Genomic DNA, 21,647 nt, shown 5'->3' on the forward strand with positions numbered 1-21,647 from the left:
AACCATAATTCAAAAAGAATCGTGTACCACAACGTCCATTGCAGCTCTATTTACATTAGCCAGGACACGGAAGCAACCTAAGTGTCCATCGACAGATGAATGGATAAAGAAGATGCAGCACACACATACAATGGAATATTACTCAGCCATAAAAAGAAACGAAATTGAGTTATTTGTAGTGAGGTGGACGGACCTAGAGTCTGTCATACAGAGTGAAGTAAGTCAGAAAGAGAAAAACAAATACCATATGCTAACACATATATATGGAATCTAAAAAAAAAAAGGTTCTCAAGAACCTAGGGGCAAGACAGGAATAAAGACGCAGACCTACTAGAGAATGGACTTGAGGATATGGGGAGGGGGAAGGGTAAGCTGGGATGAAGTGAGAGAGAGGCATGGACATATATACACTACCAAACGTAAAGTAGATAGCTAGTGGGAAGCAGCCGCATAGCACAGGGAGATCAGCTCGGTGCTTTGTGACCACCTAGAGGGGTGGGATAGGGAGGGTGGGAGGGAGACGCAAGAGGGAGGGATATGGGGATATATGTATATGTATAACTGATCGACTTTGTTACAAAGCAGAAACTAACACACTATTGTAAAGCAATTATACTCCAATAAAGGTGTTAAAAAAATTTCATTAAAATGGTCACGGTTATTAGTGAGGGAGGTAAAGCTTACACCCAACCCCCCACCCCCGACCAATTCCAAGTTCACTGATGTTTCCCAACAAATAAAAGTCACGCAGACCTGTAGGATCAGTCTGCTTAAACAGTTAGATAGCCAGACCTGGGATCAAAACCCAGTTCTATCGCTGACTAGACTTCTGACATCAGATACATTTTTAAAACCTCTCTAAATCCCAAGTTCCTCCGTTGTAAAATGGAGTTAAGATCATAAAAGACACGTAAAGGACATGGCACGGAGTGGGTACTCAACAAATTTTAGTTCTCCCCGCTTCCCTTTCTCCTACAGGCTCCCTCAAATCTGAGCAGACCATCCATTGTCTGGTTAAACATGTGGATGGTTAGTGAAAGCCTAAGTTGTCATAAAAATTTAAGTCAAGAGATCTGGAGATATTGATAACACAAGAGTAAATTAACTGCCACAGGCAAAGAAGACCAGAGCAGGAACTGCTGTCACTGTATGTACTGTTACAGAATAGCCAAGAGAGTGGTTCTTTTTTAAAAATCCATGATGTTGAATCCTTTTTTAAAGGGGACAGGTCATATCAAAACATCACACCTTGAATTTATTCTCTGCCATCTAATAAACATGGCCCATTGTTGCCAAACATAAGTTATTTAAAATACGTCAAAGAGATGGGAAACATGTCCGACTAAGGCGTGGTTTGAGACTTCTGAGTGTGGATACGCTGGCAGGCTTCACGTCCGGCGTCGGCCAGGAGTGTGAGACTCCAGGGTCAGCCGGCCGTGTCAGTGGCAAAGGAGAAGTGAAATTCTGACTGCTTTAATCTCCTCTCTGCTGCCCCCCGGGTGAGGATGGGGTGTGGTGTGGTGCACAGACACCAGCAGGGGATGGGCCCGGAGGGGAGGGGAGGGGAGGAGGTGTGGGCAGGAGAGAAGCATGAACTCAGAGGAAGGGCAGCTGCTGCTGTCAGGAAGCAGGCGTGGGTCTGCTGCCAGAAAAATGAAGCGCTTATCAAATCTCTTGCTAAAAATATTAAAGCGCATAGCATAATTTAGACTATTGCTTCAATTTCAACTAGATGCTAGAGAATCATGTAAGTATCGTACATGTGACTCCGGCTGTTGGCGCAATCCTGCCCAGTGAGAACTGAGGTTGTCTTACTGCACATGTGGGTGGCTAGTACACGCCTTACGAGTATGCTACAGGTCGCATTCCTCATACACACAACTTCACTTATGATTATGAGTTAGACGTGGACATGAGTAGACAATGGTCTCCTTCCATTAAATGCAAACTGGCGGAAATTACTGTTTAAGTTGCCAGGTTGTAAGAGAAAACAGATCAGACTAATGAGGGTGAAGTCGTATAAGCGGTTTATAAAAGAAATCACGCCGAGGTCAAGGCTGACATCGCTGACTCCCATACATCCATGAACACGTACACATGTGACCTCTGCCTTCCCACCACCACTGCTCAGACTCAAGCTGGTTCTTATTTCTCTGCCATTCACATGCAGTTGACGAATCCTTTATCTTGGCAAACGCCCGTTGCTCATATGTCACCCGTCTCAGAAGCCCCTGAGGGCTCCCCACTGCTTGAGGGACAGAGGCCTGACTCCTGCGTTCAGCCCCTCCTTCTAATTCAGTGGTTCTCAACCACGGGGGGAGCGTTAAAAGATAAAGAGGCTTAGCTCTCATGCCCCAGCAATTCTATTTATTAGTTCCGGGGTTAAGATCCAGGGACTTGTATGTTTAAAAAGATCTACGGATGGGCGCTTATTCACTGCCAGGGTGGAACCACTGGCGCCCTTTTCCCACCTATTATTTCACTGACGTAAACTAAACCTTCTGTTCCAGCCAGTAATGCTGTTTCGCTTGTCTGTTTGTAACTCTAGGCCTCTGTTCATGCTGTTAATCCAACCTGGAATATCATTTCCTCTCCTAGCTCTTTATTTAGGCCTTCGCCATTGCTCTAAGACTAAATGAAATCCCACCACTATATTTATAACCATGGGGAATCATGCCATTCTGATCATCCTAAGAACGTTTGCTACCTTCCTGAAGTACTTTATGGCAATTAACAACATGTTGTTTGCACTGCGAATGCTTCTTTCATACTCTACTCCCTGATTCAGGCTCCTGGAGGGGAAAGGACACTTTTCATATTATCTTTGGTTCCCGTTCCCCAGTCCCCAGCATCTAGGACAGTACTAAACATAAAATAGACACTCACTCCTGTGCTCCAAGCTCATAAGATGCTGAACATGTTAAATTCTCTAAATTTTATGGAGTGCTATTCTTACAGCCTGACAGCAGAAACCGTCAGCCTCCAGGGCTGTTTACATACACGGGTGCTTTTCATGGCAAAGCATCACTACGCCCACGTAGGAATGAGAATCACTTGTCCACAAAACTGATGTCATGTCAAATACAGAGCTGATGCCTAGAAATGTGTTTTTCCTATAGAGAGAAGTATTTTCCATGCTTATATATTTAATTCCCATAAGCCCACAGGACAACTGAAAGTGAGCAGTAGTAAGACACTCCTCATCTGTCAATACCTCACTTAACCCCCATGTGACAGGGCAGCTGAAGCCCTATTTACCATCCGAATCTACTGTGGGATGATGAGAAGAGCAAGTGTCCCCTTGCCCTCAATTCCGAAGACATGAGAGTATCAGTGACCTATCGGTAAATGTTCCTTATGCAAATACTGAAAACCAAAAAGCTGCTGGTATGAGGGTATCCAATATGGGGGGAGGGGCCATGCCAGAGCCCCAGCTCAGACCCTCCTACAGCTCAGGCTGCCCAGAAAGTTACTGTTCTGCTTCTAGGGAACGAGAGATGTGTTTCCATATCCAGAGTTAGAGGTTCTCTACAAAACAATGTGATACACGGAGGCTACACTGGTACTTCTGGGTTAACTAGTCTTGGGAGGGCTGGCTGAGAAACCTAACCACTATTTATAACATTGTTTTTGTGGAAAAATGCTTTCTGCATTCCAAACAGCAGAATTAGACATGAACTTTGGGACTACAGTTTATTTCTGAGGCTGGGAACTGACCGTATCTTGTTAATTACACGACGGTCAGTGTTTGCCTAGGATAAGATGGCAGTGTGCAGGTCTGCCAGGAGGGCACAACGAGGGAGAACAGTTGCCATGAATACGGACCATATGTGTCTGTAAGGATGAAAGACGGAAGGGGATGATCGGAGAAAAGTCCAGGCACATTCTCAATTTGTTATACAAATATTTACCAAGCACTATTAAAGGTTATTGCCGAATGCTGTGTAAGACAAAAATAAGTCAGACAAGAGGTTTGATTTTCTGGCCCTCACAACCTCGGGTGGGAGATAAGACAGACATCAACACACACACTAAAGCTGCAGGGTGAAATGTGCTGAAACAGTGGTAAAAACAAAATCCTGGGCGAAGCCAGCAGAGAGGGGAAGAGCTCGTGCTTCTAGCTGGAGTGATCAGGGAAAGCTTCGTGGAGGGGTCCACACCTGAGCTGAGCCTTGAGGGGCCAGCTTGCGCCAAGATTTCAACCGGCAGAGAAACCAGAAAGGGAGGAGCAAAGGACGTCACAGAGAACACCAAGGAAACAGTCCAAGTTGAGACGCAGAGGCACAGACAAGAACGAGAAGTCAGAGAACAGGAGAGAGCTCAGCTGGCTAAGGCGGGGGGTATTTTTAGGAGCTTGGGAGAGGGCTGTGAATGCCAGGGGAAGGCATGGATTCTATCCAGTAGTGAGTGGGGAGCCATTAAAGGGTTTTAAAATTATTGGAGTGGTTCTACCTGCAGATCTGTCTGGCAACAAAAACAGGATAGAAGACAGAATGAAGACAGAAGACCATTAGGAGATAATTATAATAGTTGGGATTGGTTAAGATGACTTTTCAAAGCTACATTTTTTGAGTAAATAGTTAACCATTTAAGGTTCCAGTTACTATATATCGCCCTTTAATGATCAAGAACATATTTTAAAAAACCGTACAAAGACTTAAGAAACTGAAATACAAAACATTTGTTACAATGGAAAACCGTCTTAGAACCATTAAGTTTGGCACACAGTTGGGACTTGTTGCCTAGACTTGATACAAAATAAAGGACGATTTTGAAGTGCTACTCTCAGTTTTAAAATAATACCTTGATTTTAAACATTATATTTGTAATAAGCACATGAAATTTAGTACGTAATCATCTTTCCACTATTTTCCAAGACCAGTGATTCAATATACAAGGGGACTCTGAGATTTTCTGAGCAATTTGAGCGTTGAGAAAGCCTCAAAGGTGGTGAACTTAATTCTTTACATTTTAAATCAATATTAAGCTGATGCTGAGAGATGTGAGCAGACTTACATGAGGTGACTCGACTTAGCAAATGTCTTCTAAACGTCACATTTTCAGTGTTGGTTGAGACATGACATTCATCTTTACCTGAAAACAAATGTAATGGAAGTAATAAAATTGAAAGAACTGATAGGTAGCTCACAGAAGCCAATTAGATGATTAAACATCATAAAAGAGTTATATTTAGTTCTACAAAACTGACATTACTTATATTATGTATAATTTAAGAACCTAAGATAAAAATCTCAAGCTATGCTCAAAGACTTCTAAAATAGGAAGTATAACATATTCCCTTCCTATATTTTTTATGTCAATCTCCTAAAACTTCTGGAAAATATATTATTAGATATTTAAGCCCAATTTACGCTGAATCGTTTAAAATTTAGCGAACAATCAAGCCCCACTCAGCACTAGAGAGCAGGGAGCGATGAAGTTGAGTAAGAGATAGTTCCTGTCCTTAGGAAACCCACAAACCGCCAGAGACAGACAGATCAACTCGAAAAACCCCACATCAAGGCAAATACAATAAACGCTGCAAGTGGTCCAGAGTGCTTCGGGTTTGGGGGAGGGCTCCTCACTGCAGGGAAGACGTACAGAGGCTCTGTGTTAGGGACTGAACTGTGTCTTCTAACCCCCCAAAATCATGTGTCGAAGCCCTCATCCCCCAGTACATCAGGATGTGTCTGTATTTGGAGAAAAGGCCCTTTAAGATATGATTAAATTAAAATAAGGCCTTTAGGGTGGGCCCTAATCCAATCTGACTGGTGCCCCTATAGGAAGAGGAAGTTAGGACACAAAGAGACACACCAGGGGAAAGACCATGTGAGGACAAGGAAAGAAGGCGGACATCTGCAAGCTACGGAGAGAGCCCTCAGAGGAAATCAAGCCTGCGACACCTTGATCTCAGATGACTAGCTTCCAAGACTGAGCAAACAGACTGCTGCTGTTGAAGTCACCCCGTCTGCAGGATTTTGCTACACAGTCCCAGCAAAGTAACGTGCTCTGTAAAGGTGACATTTAAATACAGTTTGAAAAGAGACAGGGCTTTTAACAATCGGATAAAGGTAAGGTTTAGAAACAAGTAACGTTCCAAGAAGAAACAAAAATTATTTTGTTTTAGGCACAGAGGCCACAATACAGAGTATGAGCTCAGAAAAGTCAGTATACTTCTATGATAAAAGCATAGTCTGGGGGTGAGGAAGAGAAAAGGGGGGCAGGGAGTGAGGGGGAAAAGCAGGATGGAGGGAGGGAGCAGGAAACCCACAGACCAACAGACTGACGAGGACTGGAAAAGGGGCTGAATGCTACACTCAGTATATGCAGCTGTATTTTATACATAAAAAGAGCCACCAAGGGTTTTCAGTAGAAAACTCATTCGAATTTGTACTCTAGAAAGATGGCTCTGGTTTTAGAGTTACTATGAGAAGATTCGAAAGGCGGTGAGACCTATTTTGTTACTGTAATAGCCAAGGTAAGGGGAAACCAGGGCAACTGCAACGGATTTAAATCGTCAAAAATACACTGAAGACGTGCTTGAAAGTGAGAACGCGAATAACCACGCCATCAGTTATGCAAGACCGAGGGCTGGAACGGTTACCAGCATTCAGTCGGACAGTCACAGACGCAGTGTCCTCGGCCGCCACAGACCTTCCCTTTCAATCACCACCTTGCGTGTGGGCATTGATCATGACTTTAAGAAATCAACCAACCCAAAGACTCAGCTCACTTCTGACCTCTTACCCTAGAACCTGATAATCAACCTATAAAACCTATAATCAACCTATAAAAATCCTAAATTCATTTCCTAAAGCAGGCAGTCCTTCAGAATCATCTGTGTGGTCTCCCTTGTTACAGCAAGTCAATAAGACAGTTTGCTTACCTTCTAAAAGGTTTACTTATTTGAGAGGGGAGCTTTCCACAAAGTCTGCGGTCCATCAGTGAAGTTGAGGAAGAAGAGGCAAAGGAGGCAGCACCCGGTCCTGTCTTTTCAGGGCGGAAGGAGGGCTAAGAATAACTTAACAGGCGCTGGTGAGCTTAGAAAGAAATTTCAGGATGGCAATAAAAGAGAACAGAAACTTCCAGTAATTGGGGGAATTAAAGAAAATGGAGAAATGGAATTAACTACTCTAAGAGGCCTGGCATAGTTTGAAAGGAAAGCTGAATCTTTAACAAGACTTGTTGTTTTCATTTTTAATGCCAGTAAAAGGAAGAGAGGTTAATAATGGAGCAAAGTCTAGTGAGAAGGTGGGAAAAGACGTCTGGTTAGAGTTCGCCATGTTAAGAGGAGAAACTGTTTTCTCTTTATGGTTAGAAATGGAAGAAAGGATGGGTGACGGATATAGATAAAAATTATTGTGTAGAAGGGCGTACAGTTGAGGAAGTTAAGATCAATAGCACGGCCATCTGCTGTGATAGAGAGGGGGGAGGGAAAGAGAGGTGGAGAGACAGTATATAACTGAAGGAATCTCTGAATTTGAGGCTTTGAAGGGAAAACACTAGCCAGAGAAGAGGAGGAAGGAAAACAGAGGGACTTTCAGCATTTGAGATCTTGAGATGATTCTGGTTGACAGCACTGATCAAGTTAAAGAATATAACTTGTTATAGTACAGTTAAAAAATAGCACTGCCTACGAAAGCCAGGTTTACATTTCTGCAGAGGAGAGGCAAGAATTCTGGGGGTAAGATCAAAATTATAAAAACTTATTCAAAATAGAGCAGGGGGTCCAGATGACATGAGGACCCAGAAGTAGGTTGGCAGTGGAACTGGGGGTTCCATCTGAACAGGGTAGATCTGACTTCTTAGAGAAAGAGGATAATAAGAGTAGGGCTCCAACCAGGTTGACAGGTGAAAAAACACCATTCTTTCTCTCCCTCTCTCCCTCTCTCCCTCCCTCTCCCTCTCCCTCTCTCTCTCCCTCTCCCTTTCTCTCTCCCTCTCCCTCTCTCTGCCTTATCTATTTGATGAGAGAGAGTGAAAGACTGACCACACATGTCACCAGTCTCTCACCCTCTCTTAGAACTTGCTTGCCCAAACCTGCATACATTCCCCTCTCATCCACATGGCAAACTCAGAAGGGCAAGTTAGGTCAGTCCAATTCGAAGGGGTACGATGACTAGAGTCAGACCTAAGGATGCTTTTACCCAGTTCCCCCACAAATAAGGTCGACATTTTTATGCCAACCTGAGTTATGTCTGCTTCTCAAAGGTTCGGAAGCTGGCAGAAGGAAATGTGATATACTTAATTGGACGCCTCAAACTCCAAAAAATGGGATGAAAAGTAAATAAACGGAGATCAATCTGAAGGAAACTGTATGGAAGGGGAGTTGAGTCTAAATCTTGTCAGCAGCCACAGTGAACTTTTACATCAGAGACCTAAAACTGAGACCTAGTTCAGGTGAAGAACATTACTAGAGATGGGAACATTTCCAAGCATGGATTCAATGCCTTTTTTGTTTTTGGCTGTGTTGGGTCTTCGTTGCTGCACGTGGGCTTTCTCTAGTTGCGGCGAGCAGGGGCTACTCTTTGTTACAGTGCGCAGGCTTCTCATTGCAGTGGCTTCTCTTGTTGTGGAGCACGGGCTGTAGGCGTGCATGTTTCAGTAGTTGTGGCACGCAGGCTCAGTAGTTGTGGCACATGGGCTCTAGGGCGCGCAGGCTCAGTAGTTGTGGCTCGTGGGCTCTAGAGCGCAGGCTTCGTATCTGTGGCACACAGGCTTAGTTGCTCCGCAGCATGTGGGATCTTCCCGGACCAGGGATTGAACCTGTGTCCCCTGCATAGGCAGGTGGATTCTTAACCACTGTGCCACCAGGGAAGTCCCAGATTCAATGCCTTTAAAAGGTATAATACTATTCACAATTTTTACTTTTTTGAGTGTCAGTTTGGTAAGGAATTTGTCCATTTCATACAAGTTGTCAAATGTACTGACATAAAGGTGCTCATAGTATTTTCTTATCCTTTAATATTTCTGGGATCTCTAGTAATATTTCCTTTTTATACCATATTGTTAATTTGAGCTCTTTAAGTAGGAGTTTATCAATTTTATTAATATTTTCAAAGAAACACCTTTGACTTTGCTAATTTTCTTTGTCTTTTTTCTGTTAGTTATTTCTAGTTTATCTGAATTTAGTTTGCATTTCTTTTTTTAGCTTTTTGAGATGCAAGATTAGATGGCTGGCTTTTAATGTTACCTTCTTTTTTTTTTTTTTTTCTTTTTTTTTGCGGTACACGGGCCTCTCACTGCTGTGGCCTCTCCCGTTGCGGAGCACAGGCTCCGGACGCGCAGGCTCAGAGGTCATGGCTCAAGGACCCAGCCGCTCCGCAGCATGTGGGATCTTCCCGGACCGGGGCACGAACCCGTGTCCTCTGCATCGGCAGGCGGACTCTTAACCACTGCGCCACCAGGGAAGCCCTAATGTTACCTTTTAAACAAATGCATTTAAAGCTGTACAATTCTCCCCAGGCTCTACTTTGTGTCTCACATGTTCTGATACTGATTCTGTTCAATATATATATATATATATTTTTTTTTTTTTTTTTTGATTTTTCCTTTCCTTTGCAGTACGCGGGCCTCTCACTGTTGTGGCCTCTCTCGTTGCGGAGCACAGGCTCCGGACGCGCAGGCTCAGCGGTCATGGCTCATGGGCGCAGCCGCTCCGCGGCATGTGGGATCTTCCCGGACCAGGGCACGAACCCGTGTCCCCTGCATTGGCAGGCGGACTCTCAACCACTACGCCACCAGGGAAGCCCTCAATATATTTTCTGATTGTGGTTGTGAGTACTTCTTTGACCTAGGGATTATTTAAAAGTGTGCTGCTTATTTTCCATGCAAATTGAGAAATTTTTTATCTTTCTGTTATATATTTCTAGTTTAATTCCACCATGGAACATATACTTTATGATATCAATCCTTTGAAATCTGTTGAGATTGGCTTTTTGGCTTAGCACACGTTCTATTCTGGTAAAAGTTCCACGCATGCTTGAAAAAAATGTGCATTCTGCAGTTGTTGGAAATAATGTTCTATAAATAGCAAATAATGTTCTATAAATAGGTCAAATTAATCACATTGTTTAAATAGTCTATCACCTTACTCATTGTTAAAAATCTGCTTGCTGGACATATATTAAGTTAACCTTAAATAACAAAATAATACCTGCATTCCAATATACATTAGGTGCAGACAAATACTGTTTGATTCCGCTTATATGAGGCACCTAGAATAGCCAAATTCAGAGAGTCAGAAAGTACATTGGTAGATGCCAGGAGCTTGGGGGTGGGGGGAAGGAAATAGGGAGTTAGTGTTTACTGGGGACAGAGTTTCAATTTAGGAAGGTGAAAAATTCGGGAGATGGATGATGGTGAGAGCTGCACAACAACGTGAATGCACTTAGCGCCACTGAACTGGACAGTTAAATATGGTTTAAATAGTATGCTTTACATTATGTGACTTTTACCACAATAAAAAAATTTTTTTTTTAAATCTGCTTGTTATATTAGTGGTTGAAAGAAGGTTGTTAAATTCTCCGACTATGATTTATCTACTTCTCCTTTTTGTCCTGTCAATTTTAGCTTTATATATTTTGAAGTTATGTTGTTAGGAACATATAAATTTAGAACTGTTCTGTCTTCCTACTGAATTGATCCTTTATCATTATAAAATGCCCCCCTTTATCTCTCATAATTCTTCTTGGCATAAAGTCTGCTTTGTCTGATATTAATATACAAGAGTTTCTGGTCAGTATTTGTATAGTGTACCTTTTCTTTGTTTTCCATACCCTTTTATGTGATATATAACTTATGCAAACTATATTTTTTTCTTTTTAAAAAATCTAGTCCAAAAATTTGTTTTTTAATTGGAGGAATAAGCCTATTTACACGTAATTTAATTATATTTAAGGATACCTTTCTGTTATAAATTTTCTATTCATTCCATCTGCTCTTTTTTCTTCACTTATTCCTCTTTTTTTGATTAATCAATTTTTTATTATACCATTTTACTTTTGGTGAAGTTTTTGTTTAAACATTTTTGTAATATTTTTAGCAATTATCTTACAGATTATAAATACTTTCTTGATTTACAGTTGACTTTTACCACTTCCTGAGCAAGACAAAAATACCAGTTTAACTCCATTTCTATGTATGTTTAAGGCCCCACAAAACATTACTATTGTTGCTTTCAATGGTCTGAAATCTTTTATACTTACTCATATATTTATGCTTCCCTATGCTCTTCATTTTTCCCTGAGCTTTTATGGTTCACTTGGGATTACGTGTTTTCCGAGTGAATAACTTTCTTTAGGATTATTGTACTGTGGGTCTACTTGTGAGGAAGTGTCACATCTTTTGTCTAAAAACATCTTTATTTTGCCTTCAATTAAAAAAAAATTTTTTTGCTGGGTATAGAGTTTCACGTTGGCCATATTTTTCCTTTCTGCACTTAAAATTTAAGGATGTCATTCCTTTATGATCTGATTTTAATAATGTCTGTAGGACAGTCAGCCACCAATCTGACTGTTGCTCCATTGAAGGGAGTGTGGTTTATTTCCTTCAGTTGTTTTAAGATTTTTCTCTTTATAGCTGGTTTTCACAAGTCTCACTAAGTTGTACTTAGGTGTGTTTTTCTTCATATTAATCTTGCTTGGGGTTCACTAAGTTTCTGGTGCTTCTTGAACTTGTGGATTGCTATCTTTCATCAGTTTGGAAAACCTTTGGTCATTATCTTTTCAAATATTTCTTTTGCTCATTCTCTCCTCCTGGGACTCCAACCACATGTACATTAGATGAAGTGACTCAATCCCCTATGTCTCTTAAGCTGTTTTTTTTCTTTCCATTCCTTTTTCTTTCTGAGCTTGTACTTTTTTCCACTGAACTTTCCTTTAGTTCACTAGTTCCAGTTATTTTTGTTGTGGCAAGTTTGCTCTTAAACTCAAACCTTAATTTCAGATACCGTATTTCTCAGCTCTAGAATATCCACTTGATTATTTTTGATAGATCCCAGCTTTCTATTGATGCTGTCCATCTTTGCATCCACTTTGCCAGCCTCTTCCTTTATTTCCTTTAACACATTTACAACAGCTATAAAATCTTTGTTTGGTAACTCCTAAGTCTGTATCATTGGTGGATCTGCTTCTCTTGTACCTTCTTCTTTGAACTTTTTTTGTTTTACTTTTCACATGTCACCTAACTTTTTAGTTTATTATCAATACTGTCAATGTAACAGCCATAAAACTGTGGTTGATGTTGTCTTCTCCCAGTGAGGGCCCATCCTTTCCTCTATTAGACAGGTAGGGTGAGAAGCTGCTCACTTCAATCTAATCAGCTTATTTCTGGTGTAAAACGTCTCAAAGGTGAAATCAGTGGTGTGTTTATTGCAGCTGCACCCTACTCCATCACATGGAGACGGTCTCCTAAGCACTGCAGGACTGCAGAAGACGTCACTGCATATTTCCAGCTCAACTTCCCAACCTCCCATCCCGCCCCAAGGCTCAGCAAACAACCTATGGGGAAAACGAGCTGTGTGTCTGAGGCCTCCCTAGGTTCCAGTTCACCATGCCAGACTATGTGACCATCAAAATTCCCATGGTTCCTCTTTCCCTTATAGAATTTCACTTCCATAGCAAGCTTGATCCTTAGCCAGTGTCCATTCTCAGCAAACACGCTCAGGAAGGATGACTGCTAGCAATCTCATCTCCTACATGCTCCTCCGTTTCTGCTATTTCAGCTCATTCAGCACTCTTCGTTTTCATAGCTCTCTGAGGTCTTCAAAAATGACTGTGCTTAAGAGTGACACAAATATTTTGAAACTTCTCCCACTGAGAAGTGGGTATATGTCTCTCCTCAACCTTGAATTTGGGTAACCTCTTTGACTTATTTGACCAATAAAATATGGTGGATATGACAAGACACCAGTTTCTGGGCCTAGAGCCTAAGACGCTGACAATTTTAACCTCTTATATCTAGGAATATATATATGGAAGGCACTGAACTGACACTAAAGAGGGCCAACTAACCTGATCTGGTAAAAAACAATAATAAAACAGCTTTTGCTTTCATCAATTTTCTCTATTATTTGTCTGTTTTATAATATTTTATTTTATTGATTTCTACTTCTTGTTTTCTACCTTCCGCATACTTCGGGTTCATTTTGCTTTGATTTTTCCAGCTCCTTAAGGTGAAAGCTTAGATAATTGGTTTTAGACTTTTTTTCTTTTCTAATGTATGTATTTTAAAGCTATACATTTTCCTCTGAGCACTGCTTTAGCTGCATAAATACTGATCTAATGTGTTTTCATTTTTCATTCAGTTAAAAAATATTTTCTAATTTTTCTTGTGATTTCTTGGAACCATGGTTTTTTTTTAAACTGTATTGTTTAATTTCTAAATATTTGGGGGAGGAATTCTATATATTCTATTGTTATTTACTTTTAGTTCAATTTAGAAATAGTAAAAGAACATATCCTGTATAGTTTTAATCTTTTAAAATCTATTGAGACTTGTTATATGATCTACCTTGATGAAAATTCCATGTGTACTTGAAAAGAATGTGTGTTCCTCTATTATTGAGTGCAATATTCTATAAATGTCAATTAAGTCCACTGGTTAACAGTGTTGCTCCAGATTCTAGTTTTTATTAATAGCCTGAATACTTATAAATCAAATGCTGAGAGAGAAGTGTTTGAGACTAACTACAACTGTAGTTTTGCCTATTTATCCTTTCTGTTCTGTCAATTTTTGCTTCAAGTATTTTGAAGCTCTGTTATTGGGCTCACAGACATTTAGGATTGTCATGTCTTTTTGATAAACTGATTCTCTTGTCATTATGAAATATCTCTCAATATTACTAGTAATATTCCCCGCTCAGAAGCCTATTTTGTTGTATATTAATACAGCCAGTCCAGTTTTCTTAATGATTAGTGTTTGCATGGCATATCTTTTTCAATCCTTTTACTTATAACCTGTGTGTTCATATATGAAGAGGATTTCTTGTGGACAGTTTGTGGTTAGTAGGTCTTGCTTTTTTATCTAGCCTGATGATCTCCACCTTCAGAGCATTTAGACCATTTATACTCAATATAACTATTTATATGACTGAATTCAAAGTAACCATCTTGCTATTTTCTATTTGCCCAAATTTATCCTTTTCCCATTTTTTCTTGCCTTATCTGGAACTGAATATTTTTTAGTATTTCATTTTATCTCCACTGTTGGCTTATTAGACATACCTGTTTCTTTTGTAGTTTTAGTGGTTGCTCTGGTGCTTAAACTATAGCGCTTTAACTTACCACAATCTAACTTCTAGTAATAGTACACCACTTCACATATAAGTAAGAATTTTACAACAGAAGATACCTATTTCCTCCTTCCTGTCTTTTGTGCTACTGTCACCACAGTCTAATTACAGTGAGACTGTCATGCTGAAAAAGCTAGGTGTAGGCACTCTGGTTGACAGCCCCAGCCAAGAATAGCTTTTGAATGATCCTTGTCAAAGTGTCAGAAATGTGAGTAAAACTGTCTTGGACTCTTCAAACCAGCCCATCCTTTAACTGAATGCCACCAACTAACCTCAGCTGATGCTACATGGAGAAGAATAACCACCATCTGAGCCTGCCCTTTTCACTGACCTACAATTTGTGAAGTACAACAAAATGGTTGTTGTTCTAAGATTACAAGTTTTTAGGTAATTTGTTACAGAATTAGATAACCATAACAGATACTGGTACATGGAAGTGGGACTCTGTAATAAAAATCTTAAAATAGTGACATTGGCTTTGGGACCAGGTGGTGAGCAGAAACAGGAAGGGCCTCAAGAATACTGTTAATGAAAGCTTAAAGGACATTAATGAAAATGTTAACAGATGGAGAAATGACAAGCCCTCTTACACAGTGGTGGAAAAATTGCAACACTATTCCTTGCATTAAATAGAAAAGAGAAAATGTGCCCAATAAAGTGGCAGACTTGGCTAAGGAGATTGCCAGGCAGAAGGTTGAAAGTGATGTCTCTTTTAGCCAAGTATGATATGGAATGCAAAGAGAAAGATGAGTTACAAAAGAACTCTTTCATTTTCAAGCAGAATTTAGAGCTAACAAAAGAATCGTTTCATTTTCAAGCAGAATTTAGAGGAGCCAGGACTTGCTCTTTTCAAACATAAAACATTTTCTCATCCCCATTCTCCCCAGACAGAAAAGTAAGAAATGGCTTCAAACTAAAAATCAAGTCTAGGGCTCTGCCAGTAAAGCATGGTTTCAGGATAAAAATTTCTAGAGTGTGACTATAAAATACTGTATTGAGACTGAAAAATGATTTAAAGTTGTATCTAGTTCAGTTCTAAGAATCTTAAGAGTGTGCCTCTTACTTAGACTCTCTTTACTAGATAAAAGGCCTCTAGGAATCTTGAGGGTGTGCCTTTTGGACTCTTTCAAACAGAAAAGCTTCTAAGAATCTTTTTTGCGGTACGCGGGCCTCTCACTGCTGTGGCCTCTCCCGTTGTGGAGCACAGGCTCCGGACGCGCAGGCTCAGCGGCCATGGCTCACGGGCCCAGCTGCTCCGTGGCACGTGGGATCTTCCCGGACCGGGGCACCAACCCACGTCCCCTGCATCGGCAGGCAGACTCTCAACCACTGTGCCACCAGGGAAGCCAGCTTCTAAGAATCTTATGGGTATCATCTTCTAGTGCCTTGACACACAATCTGAAGTAGAAAAAAGCATATCTCAAAACAAATGTGGGTGTGACTTCTGTCTAACGGAGTGGATTATAATGTGATACACAGGAATCTCACAAAGTTTTCAAAAGAATTATGTCAGATTGGACTGAAAGGAGCAGAGACAGAACAAACTGAAAAGATGCTTCTGGATTCTCAAATTTCTACAAGCAGGAAGCAAGGCTGAAAAGACTACCCAGTTATAAACATGAACCATTTCGTATAGAAAAAGCTGGGTGACTCAGAATTGCTTGAGTGAAGCCAGGAGCCATGGACAATCATTTCCAGGGAGTAGAAATGACCTAATAAAGAAATGACAACATCAGAATTTCAAAATTGCTATGAACCAGTGAAAGCTATGTACCTCTTGTTTCCTGGATTTTGAGTGGAAATGTTTACTTCAGTTATTCTATGCCTGCTTCTCCATTATGTGTTGAATAAATAACTTGTCTCTTGAAAGGAACTACACCAGAGGAGCTTCCTGGTGTAGTTACATCTGGACCTGACTTATATGACAAGGTGCTGGAACTGAAGCTTGAGGGTAAAGCCACAGTGGGATGAGAATTCTGGAATTCTTGGGAGGGGTTGAGTATATTCTGAATATAGGAGGAATGCAAAATGATTTGTGGCCAGATTTAATCTAACTGTGGTAGATTAAAGATGATCACAAATTCCCTGATACCTCTTCCATTGAGAAGCCACGCCTATGTCCCATCTCACTGAAACTGGGAGGGCTCCGGCACTGCTTTGACCAACACAATATGGCAGAACTGATGTGGGGCCAGTTTCCAGTTTTAGGCCTTCCCCTAAAGCACCTTTCCCTTCCTATCTCTTGGAAAAGTCTCTCTAGGAGTCCCAAGCCACAATAGTAGAAGTCTGACTACCCTGAGGCTATGCTAGAAAGATCATGTGAACACAGTCTTCTACATTTTTCCAGGTACCATATATGTGAGTAAGATATCCTGGATCCTCCAGAGCATCCAATCCATCTACAAATGAACACCATCCAGTGATATCAGTCAGTGCAACATGGAATAGAAAAACCAACCAGCTGAGACTGCCTGAGCTCCCAACCCACAGAATCATGAGCTATACAGCACAACTGCTGTTTTAAACCACTCAGTGTTGGCGCAATTGATTATGTAATAACAGATCACTGAAATAGTGATTTTTGTAATTTACTTAGGTTGTTTCAGGGGCCACACCGTCCTGCCTCTAACCTCTACAACTGAACTGGAAGCAGAAGCCTAAGCCTAGGTCTTATGCAGAAGCAATCTGCAAAGTTCATTATACGGTAAAATGATTTCTTAGAGATAAAAAGGCCAGCATTGGGGCTTCCCTGGTGGCGCAGTGGTTGAGAGTCCGCCTGCCAATGCAGGGGACACGGGCTCGTGCCCCGGTCCAGGAGGATCCCACATGCCGCAGAGAGGCTGGGCCCGTGAGCCATGGCCACTGAGCCTGTGCGTCCGGAGCCTGTGCTCCGCAACGGGAGAGGCCACAACAGTGAGAGACCCGCGTACCGCAAAAAAAAAAAAAAAAAAAAAAGGCCAGCATTCTCAGAGATACTATAAAACAATTCTCCAAACATAATAAACTTCAACTAAGTTACTGCAATTAAAACCAACAATTTTCTTCTTACTAAGTAAGCTACTTTTCACGTATAATCAAGCCAAAAGATGCACTCACAGGTTGTCCTGTAGTTCATTTAACAAATGCTTATTTAGACAGTTTCTCGTGATTAAAACAAGACTAGAATTACAAATACAAAATTAAGACCATTTGTAGTAGTCTCAACCAGTGATTTTAAAAAAGAACATAAAGAAATACTGGTGTACTAAGGTAAATTATTAAGTACAGACCAGGTAATAGCTGTTACTAAGGTGATAACATATATGAGTATATATATATATATATATATATATACACACACACACATATAAACACACACACACACGTGTGTGTATGTGTGTGTGCGTGTGTACACTCATATCTTTTTATAAACAGAGGAGTGCCCGGTGCCAGTATGTTTACTGCAGCATCATAACAGCTAAAATCTGGAAACAATTTAAATATATATTTAAATATAGGAAAATAGCTAAGAAGGGAATAGAGAAATGAAAGGAGACCTTACTTTTTTATTCTACATATTCTATACTGGACATATGAATTAAATCGTTAAAAATGTTTTACAACAAGCATGCCTCACTTGTGAAAATTCACAATGAAAAGCACACCATTCCAAGCTAACGTCTGTGGCCACATTCTACTGTCTTTAGAGACAGAATGAGGCCCTGTTCTAAGCAGTCTAAGCACTGGAGAACAGCCAGAATTATTTCTCAGGGAGAGCCATAACCCATCAGCACGTATCTCTTCAGGCCACATCTACGCATAGGCGGTAGGCAGTCTATTTAAATACTTTCCCTCCTCAGGTTCCCCAGCTTCCCTAAGAGGATGCCAATCTCCCCACCTCGCTGGCTATTAAAGCAAATGGCCACGTATCTAACCTGTAACTGAGAACGACTGCATTCTAGGTACTTGCCAGGGTGTGAGATGCTAAACTTCCCGTTACTCGGTTTTCACCGAAAGCTCCTGCAGGACTGCCATCTGTCTATTCCGTCCATCCATTCTTTACTCTCTAACCGCGTGTCCGGATTAAGAGGGACCACCCGAGAGCAGCAGCATTCTTGGCTTCGTCCTCTTACGCTCACCTCCCCATTCACGCAGCAGAACTGGTGTGTTCTGTGAACTGCCCTTGATGTGCAGCCACTACGCTGCACTGAAGGGAGGTTTAAGAGACAGGTGTGGAGAAGAGCACTGTCAGTTACTGACTCCAAGGACGCTGCTGAGGACAGAGCTGAGTACGCTGCACTACGACTGAAAGGACATGCTTCTCTTTGAAGTACAATCATTAGGTTTCTCCTAAGATGCTGATAAAATTTGACATTGTAAACACTGGAAAACATAGCTCACCTTAGGAGAGGTCTCTTTAAAGAGCTCGGAGCAAAATCTGTGAATCACCTCAAGCAAATAAAGGAGCTTTTATGAGATGCATTGTGTGTCCTACCCTTAGCCTATTTGTCCCATTTTTGTCACCCCTCTTTTTTTTTTTAACAGTATTGAGATACAACTGACAAACCATGAAATTCATCTGCTGTAAGCGTACAGTTCATTGACGTTTTAGTCAATTTACAGAAGTGTGCAGTAATCACTAGAACCCAATTTTAGAACAGTTCCAACCCCCTCGCAAACTCCCTTGAGTCCACATACAGTCAGTTCCCAGGCCCACTCCCAAAGCTCCTCTGATTTGCTCTACGTAGACATTTCCTACAAATGGAGTCATACAATTTTTAGTCTTTTGAATTTGGCTTCTTTCACTTAGTATAGTATTTTTGAGGTTCGTCCATGTGTCAGCACATATCAATATTTTCCCTTTTTCAACTGCCAAGTGGTAGTCCAGTGTCTGGACATACCACATTGTGTTTATCCATGTAAAGGTTGAGGGACATTTGGATTGTTTCTCATTTGTGTCTGTTATGAATAAAGGTACTATGAACAATGGCATACAAGTCTGTGTGGATATATGTTTTCATTTCTCTTGGGTAGATTCTGAGAAGTGGAACTGCTGGGTTATTATGGTGTAATGGTTAATTCTCTGTGTCAACGTGGCCGGGCACAGTGCCCAGATGTTTGGTTAAACTTTATTCTGGGAGAGTGTTTTTGGATGAGATTTACATTTAAATTGATGGCCTCTGAGTAAAGCAGACTGGGCTCCATAAGGTGGGTGGGCCTCGTCCAATTAGTTGAAGACCTGAAAATGACAAAAGGCCAACTTCTCTGCACAAGAGGGAACTCCCCAGAAGATGGCCTTCAGACTTCATCAGCAACGTCGACTCTCCCTGGTTTTCCAGAAGATTGGCTTTGGACTCAAACTGCATTCCTTTCCTGGGTTCCCGGCCTGCAAGCCTCCCCTATCAGCTTTTGGACTCACCAAGCCTCCACAATCCTGTGAGCCAATTCCTTAAAGTAACTTTCGTCCCACATACAAACACATCCTATGCGTTCTGTTTCTCTGGAGAACCTGACCACTGCATATGGTAACTTGGTTTAATTTTTAAAGAAATGGCCAAACTGTTTACCAAAGTGGGTGCACCATTTTACACTCCCGCCAACAATGCATGAGAGTTCCTGCTTCTCCATATCCTAGACATTAGACAGCGTCTGTCTTTTTGACTTATGGGCATCCTGCTGGGTACAAAGTAGTTATCTCACTGTATTTTATTTATTTATTTATTTATTTTTGCGGTACGCGGGCCTCTCACTGCTGTGGCCTCTCCCGTTGCGGAGCACAGGCTCCGGACGCGCAGGCTCAGCGGCCATGGCTCACGGGCCCAGCCGCTCCGCGGCATGTGGGATCTTCCCGGACCGGGGCACGAGCCCGTGTCCCCTGCATCGGCAGGCGGACCCTCAACCCCTGCGCCACCAGGGGAGCCCCTCACTGTGTTTTAAATGTGCATTTTCCTACTAACTAATGATGCTGAGCACATTTCCATGCGCTTATTCGTCATTTATGTATTGTTTGATGAAATATCTATTCAGTTCTTTTTCTCATTTTAAAATTGAGTTGTTTGTCTTATTATTGAACTGTTAAAGTTCTTTATATGTTCTAGACACAGTCCTTTATCAGACATGATTTGAAAATATTTTCTCTGTGGCTTGTCTTTTCAGTTCCTTAACAGTGTCTTCCGAAGCACAAAAGCTTGTAATTTAATAAAGTTAAATTTATCAATTTCTTCTGTTATGTCACATGCTTTTGGTGTTACATCTAACAACTCTTTGCCTAATCCAGGGCCATGAAATTCCTTCTGTGCTTTCTTTTACACATTTTACAGTTTCAGCTCTTACATTTAGGTCCATAATTAACTTTGAGTTAAGTTTTGTGTATTGCTGATTTTTATGAGGAAGTTCATTTTTTGGCATAAGGATACCCAATTTCCACAGAACCATTTGTTTAAAAGAGAACCTTTTCCCTACTGAATAGTCTTAGCAGCTTTGTCAAAATACAATGGACCAAAAATGTAAGGTTTATTTCTGGACTCTTGATTCCACTCTACTGACTCGTACGCCCATCCTTATGGCAAGGTCACAGTGTCTGGGTTACTGTCGCTTTATAGTGAGTGTTAACATTGGGAAGTAACAAAGTCCTCCAACTTTGTTATTTTATTCGTTTATTTTAAATTTTATTTTACGTTATATGCACTAATGAATACCATTTTAAATTCTGAAAAAAGACAGATGTATTTATTTACATTTCACAAAAATAAAATAAATGATATTTTAAAGGTATTTTTAAAAGAACATATTCCTCTTAAGATTTGAAAGTGACAATCACTAATATATTCCCCTAGGAATAAATATTAAAGTAAGCCTCTTCATTCCCTACACCCACAACAACAAACATTTATTGAATGCTTACGACATGGTTCAAAGTTAGGTGCTGAAGATACAGAGATAAGTAAGACACAGTTCCCCATTTTGTACGTAAATAGAGAATGATGGTGCAGTATATTAATAGCAACAACAGAAATATGTACAAGGTACAGTGGAGGCAAGGGATATTAACTTTAATCAGATTTGCCATCATATAATAAGTTTGTTTCTGAAAACATGGTTTAAATTTTTTGACTTTTTTCAAAGTGAGTTTAAAAACACCGCAGAGGCTAGTGTATACAAAAGCTTGGAGTAAGCAATCCTTGCATAAAATAGAGGTTCTCTCAACTAGTGAGAGCTTCTAATTTGTCCTTTGTTTTAAGGTTACAAAAGGAATTTACACTAATGGAAAAATTCAAACAAAACAGAAGTATTTATAGTAGAAAGTGAAAGTCTCGTTTTACCTCCAATCCACCCTACTCTTCCCACCACAGGTAACTTCTGTTACGCTTGGTCA

General features: G+C 40.8%; 1 protein-coding gene across 24 annotated transcripts in view; it reads right to left on the bottom strand.

Moving 5' to 3' along the window:
- Window positions 1-21,647, bottom strand: part of ZNF438 (zinc finger protein 438) — a 498,265-nt gene that overhangs the window by 191,168 nt on the left and 285,450 nt on the right. For 20 of the 24 annotated variants that reach the window (XR_009560612.1, XR_009560604.1, XR_009560613.1 and 17 more), the window contains one exon: window positions 5,017-5,094. The exons of 3 other annotated variants lie outside the window; for them this stretch is intronic. Coding sequence is in view for 10 of the 21 variants with exons in the window: in XM_060291793.2 (XP_060147776.1) it covers window positions 5,017-5,018 (2 nt within the window). In the remaining 11 variants the exon portion in view is untranslated. Of the gene's footprint in view, window positions 1-5,016; window positions 5,095-6,886; window positions 7,010-21,647 lie in introns of those variants that run through there. One more of the 24 variants, XM_030832286.3, reaches the window with a different exon arrangement.

The sequence above is a fragment of the Globicephala melas genome, chromosome 2, assembly GCF_963455315.2.
Source record: "Globicephala melas chromosome 2, mGloMel1.2, whole genome shotgun sequence".
NCBI lineage: Eukaryota > Metazoa > Chordata > Mammalia > Artiodactyla > Delphinidae > Globicephala > Globicephala melas.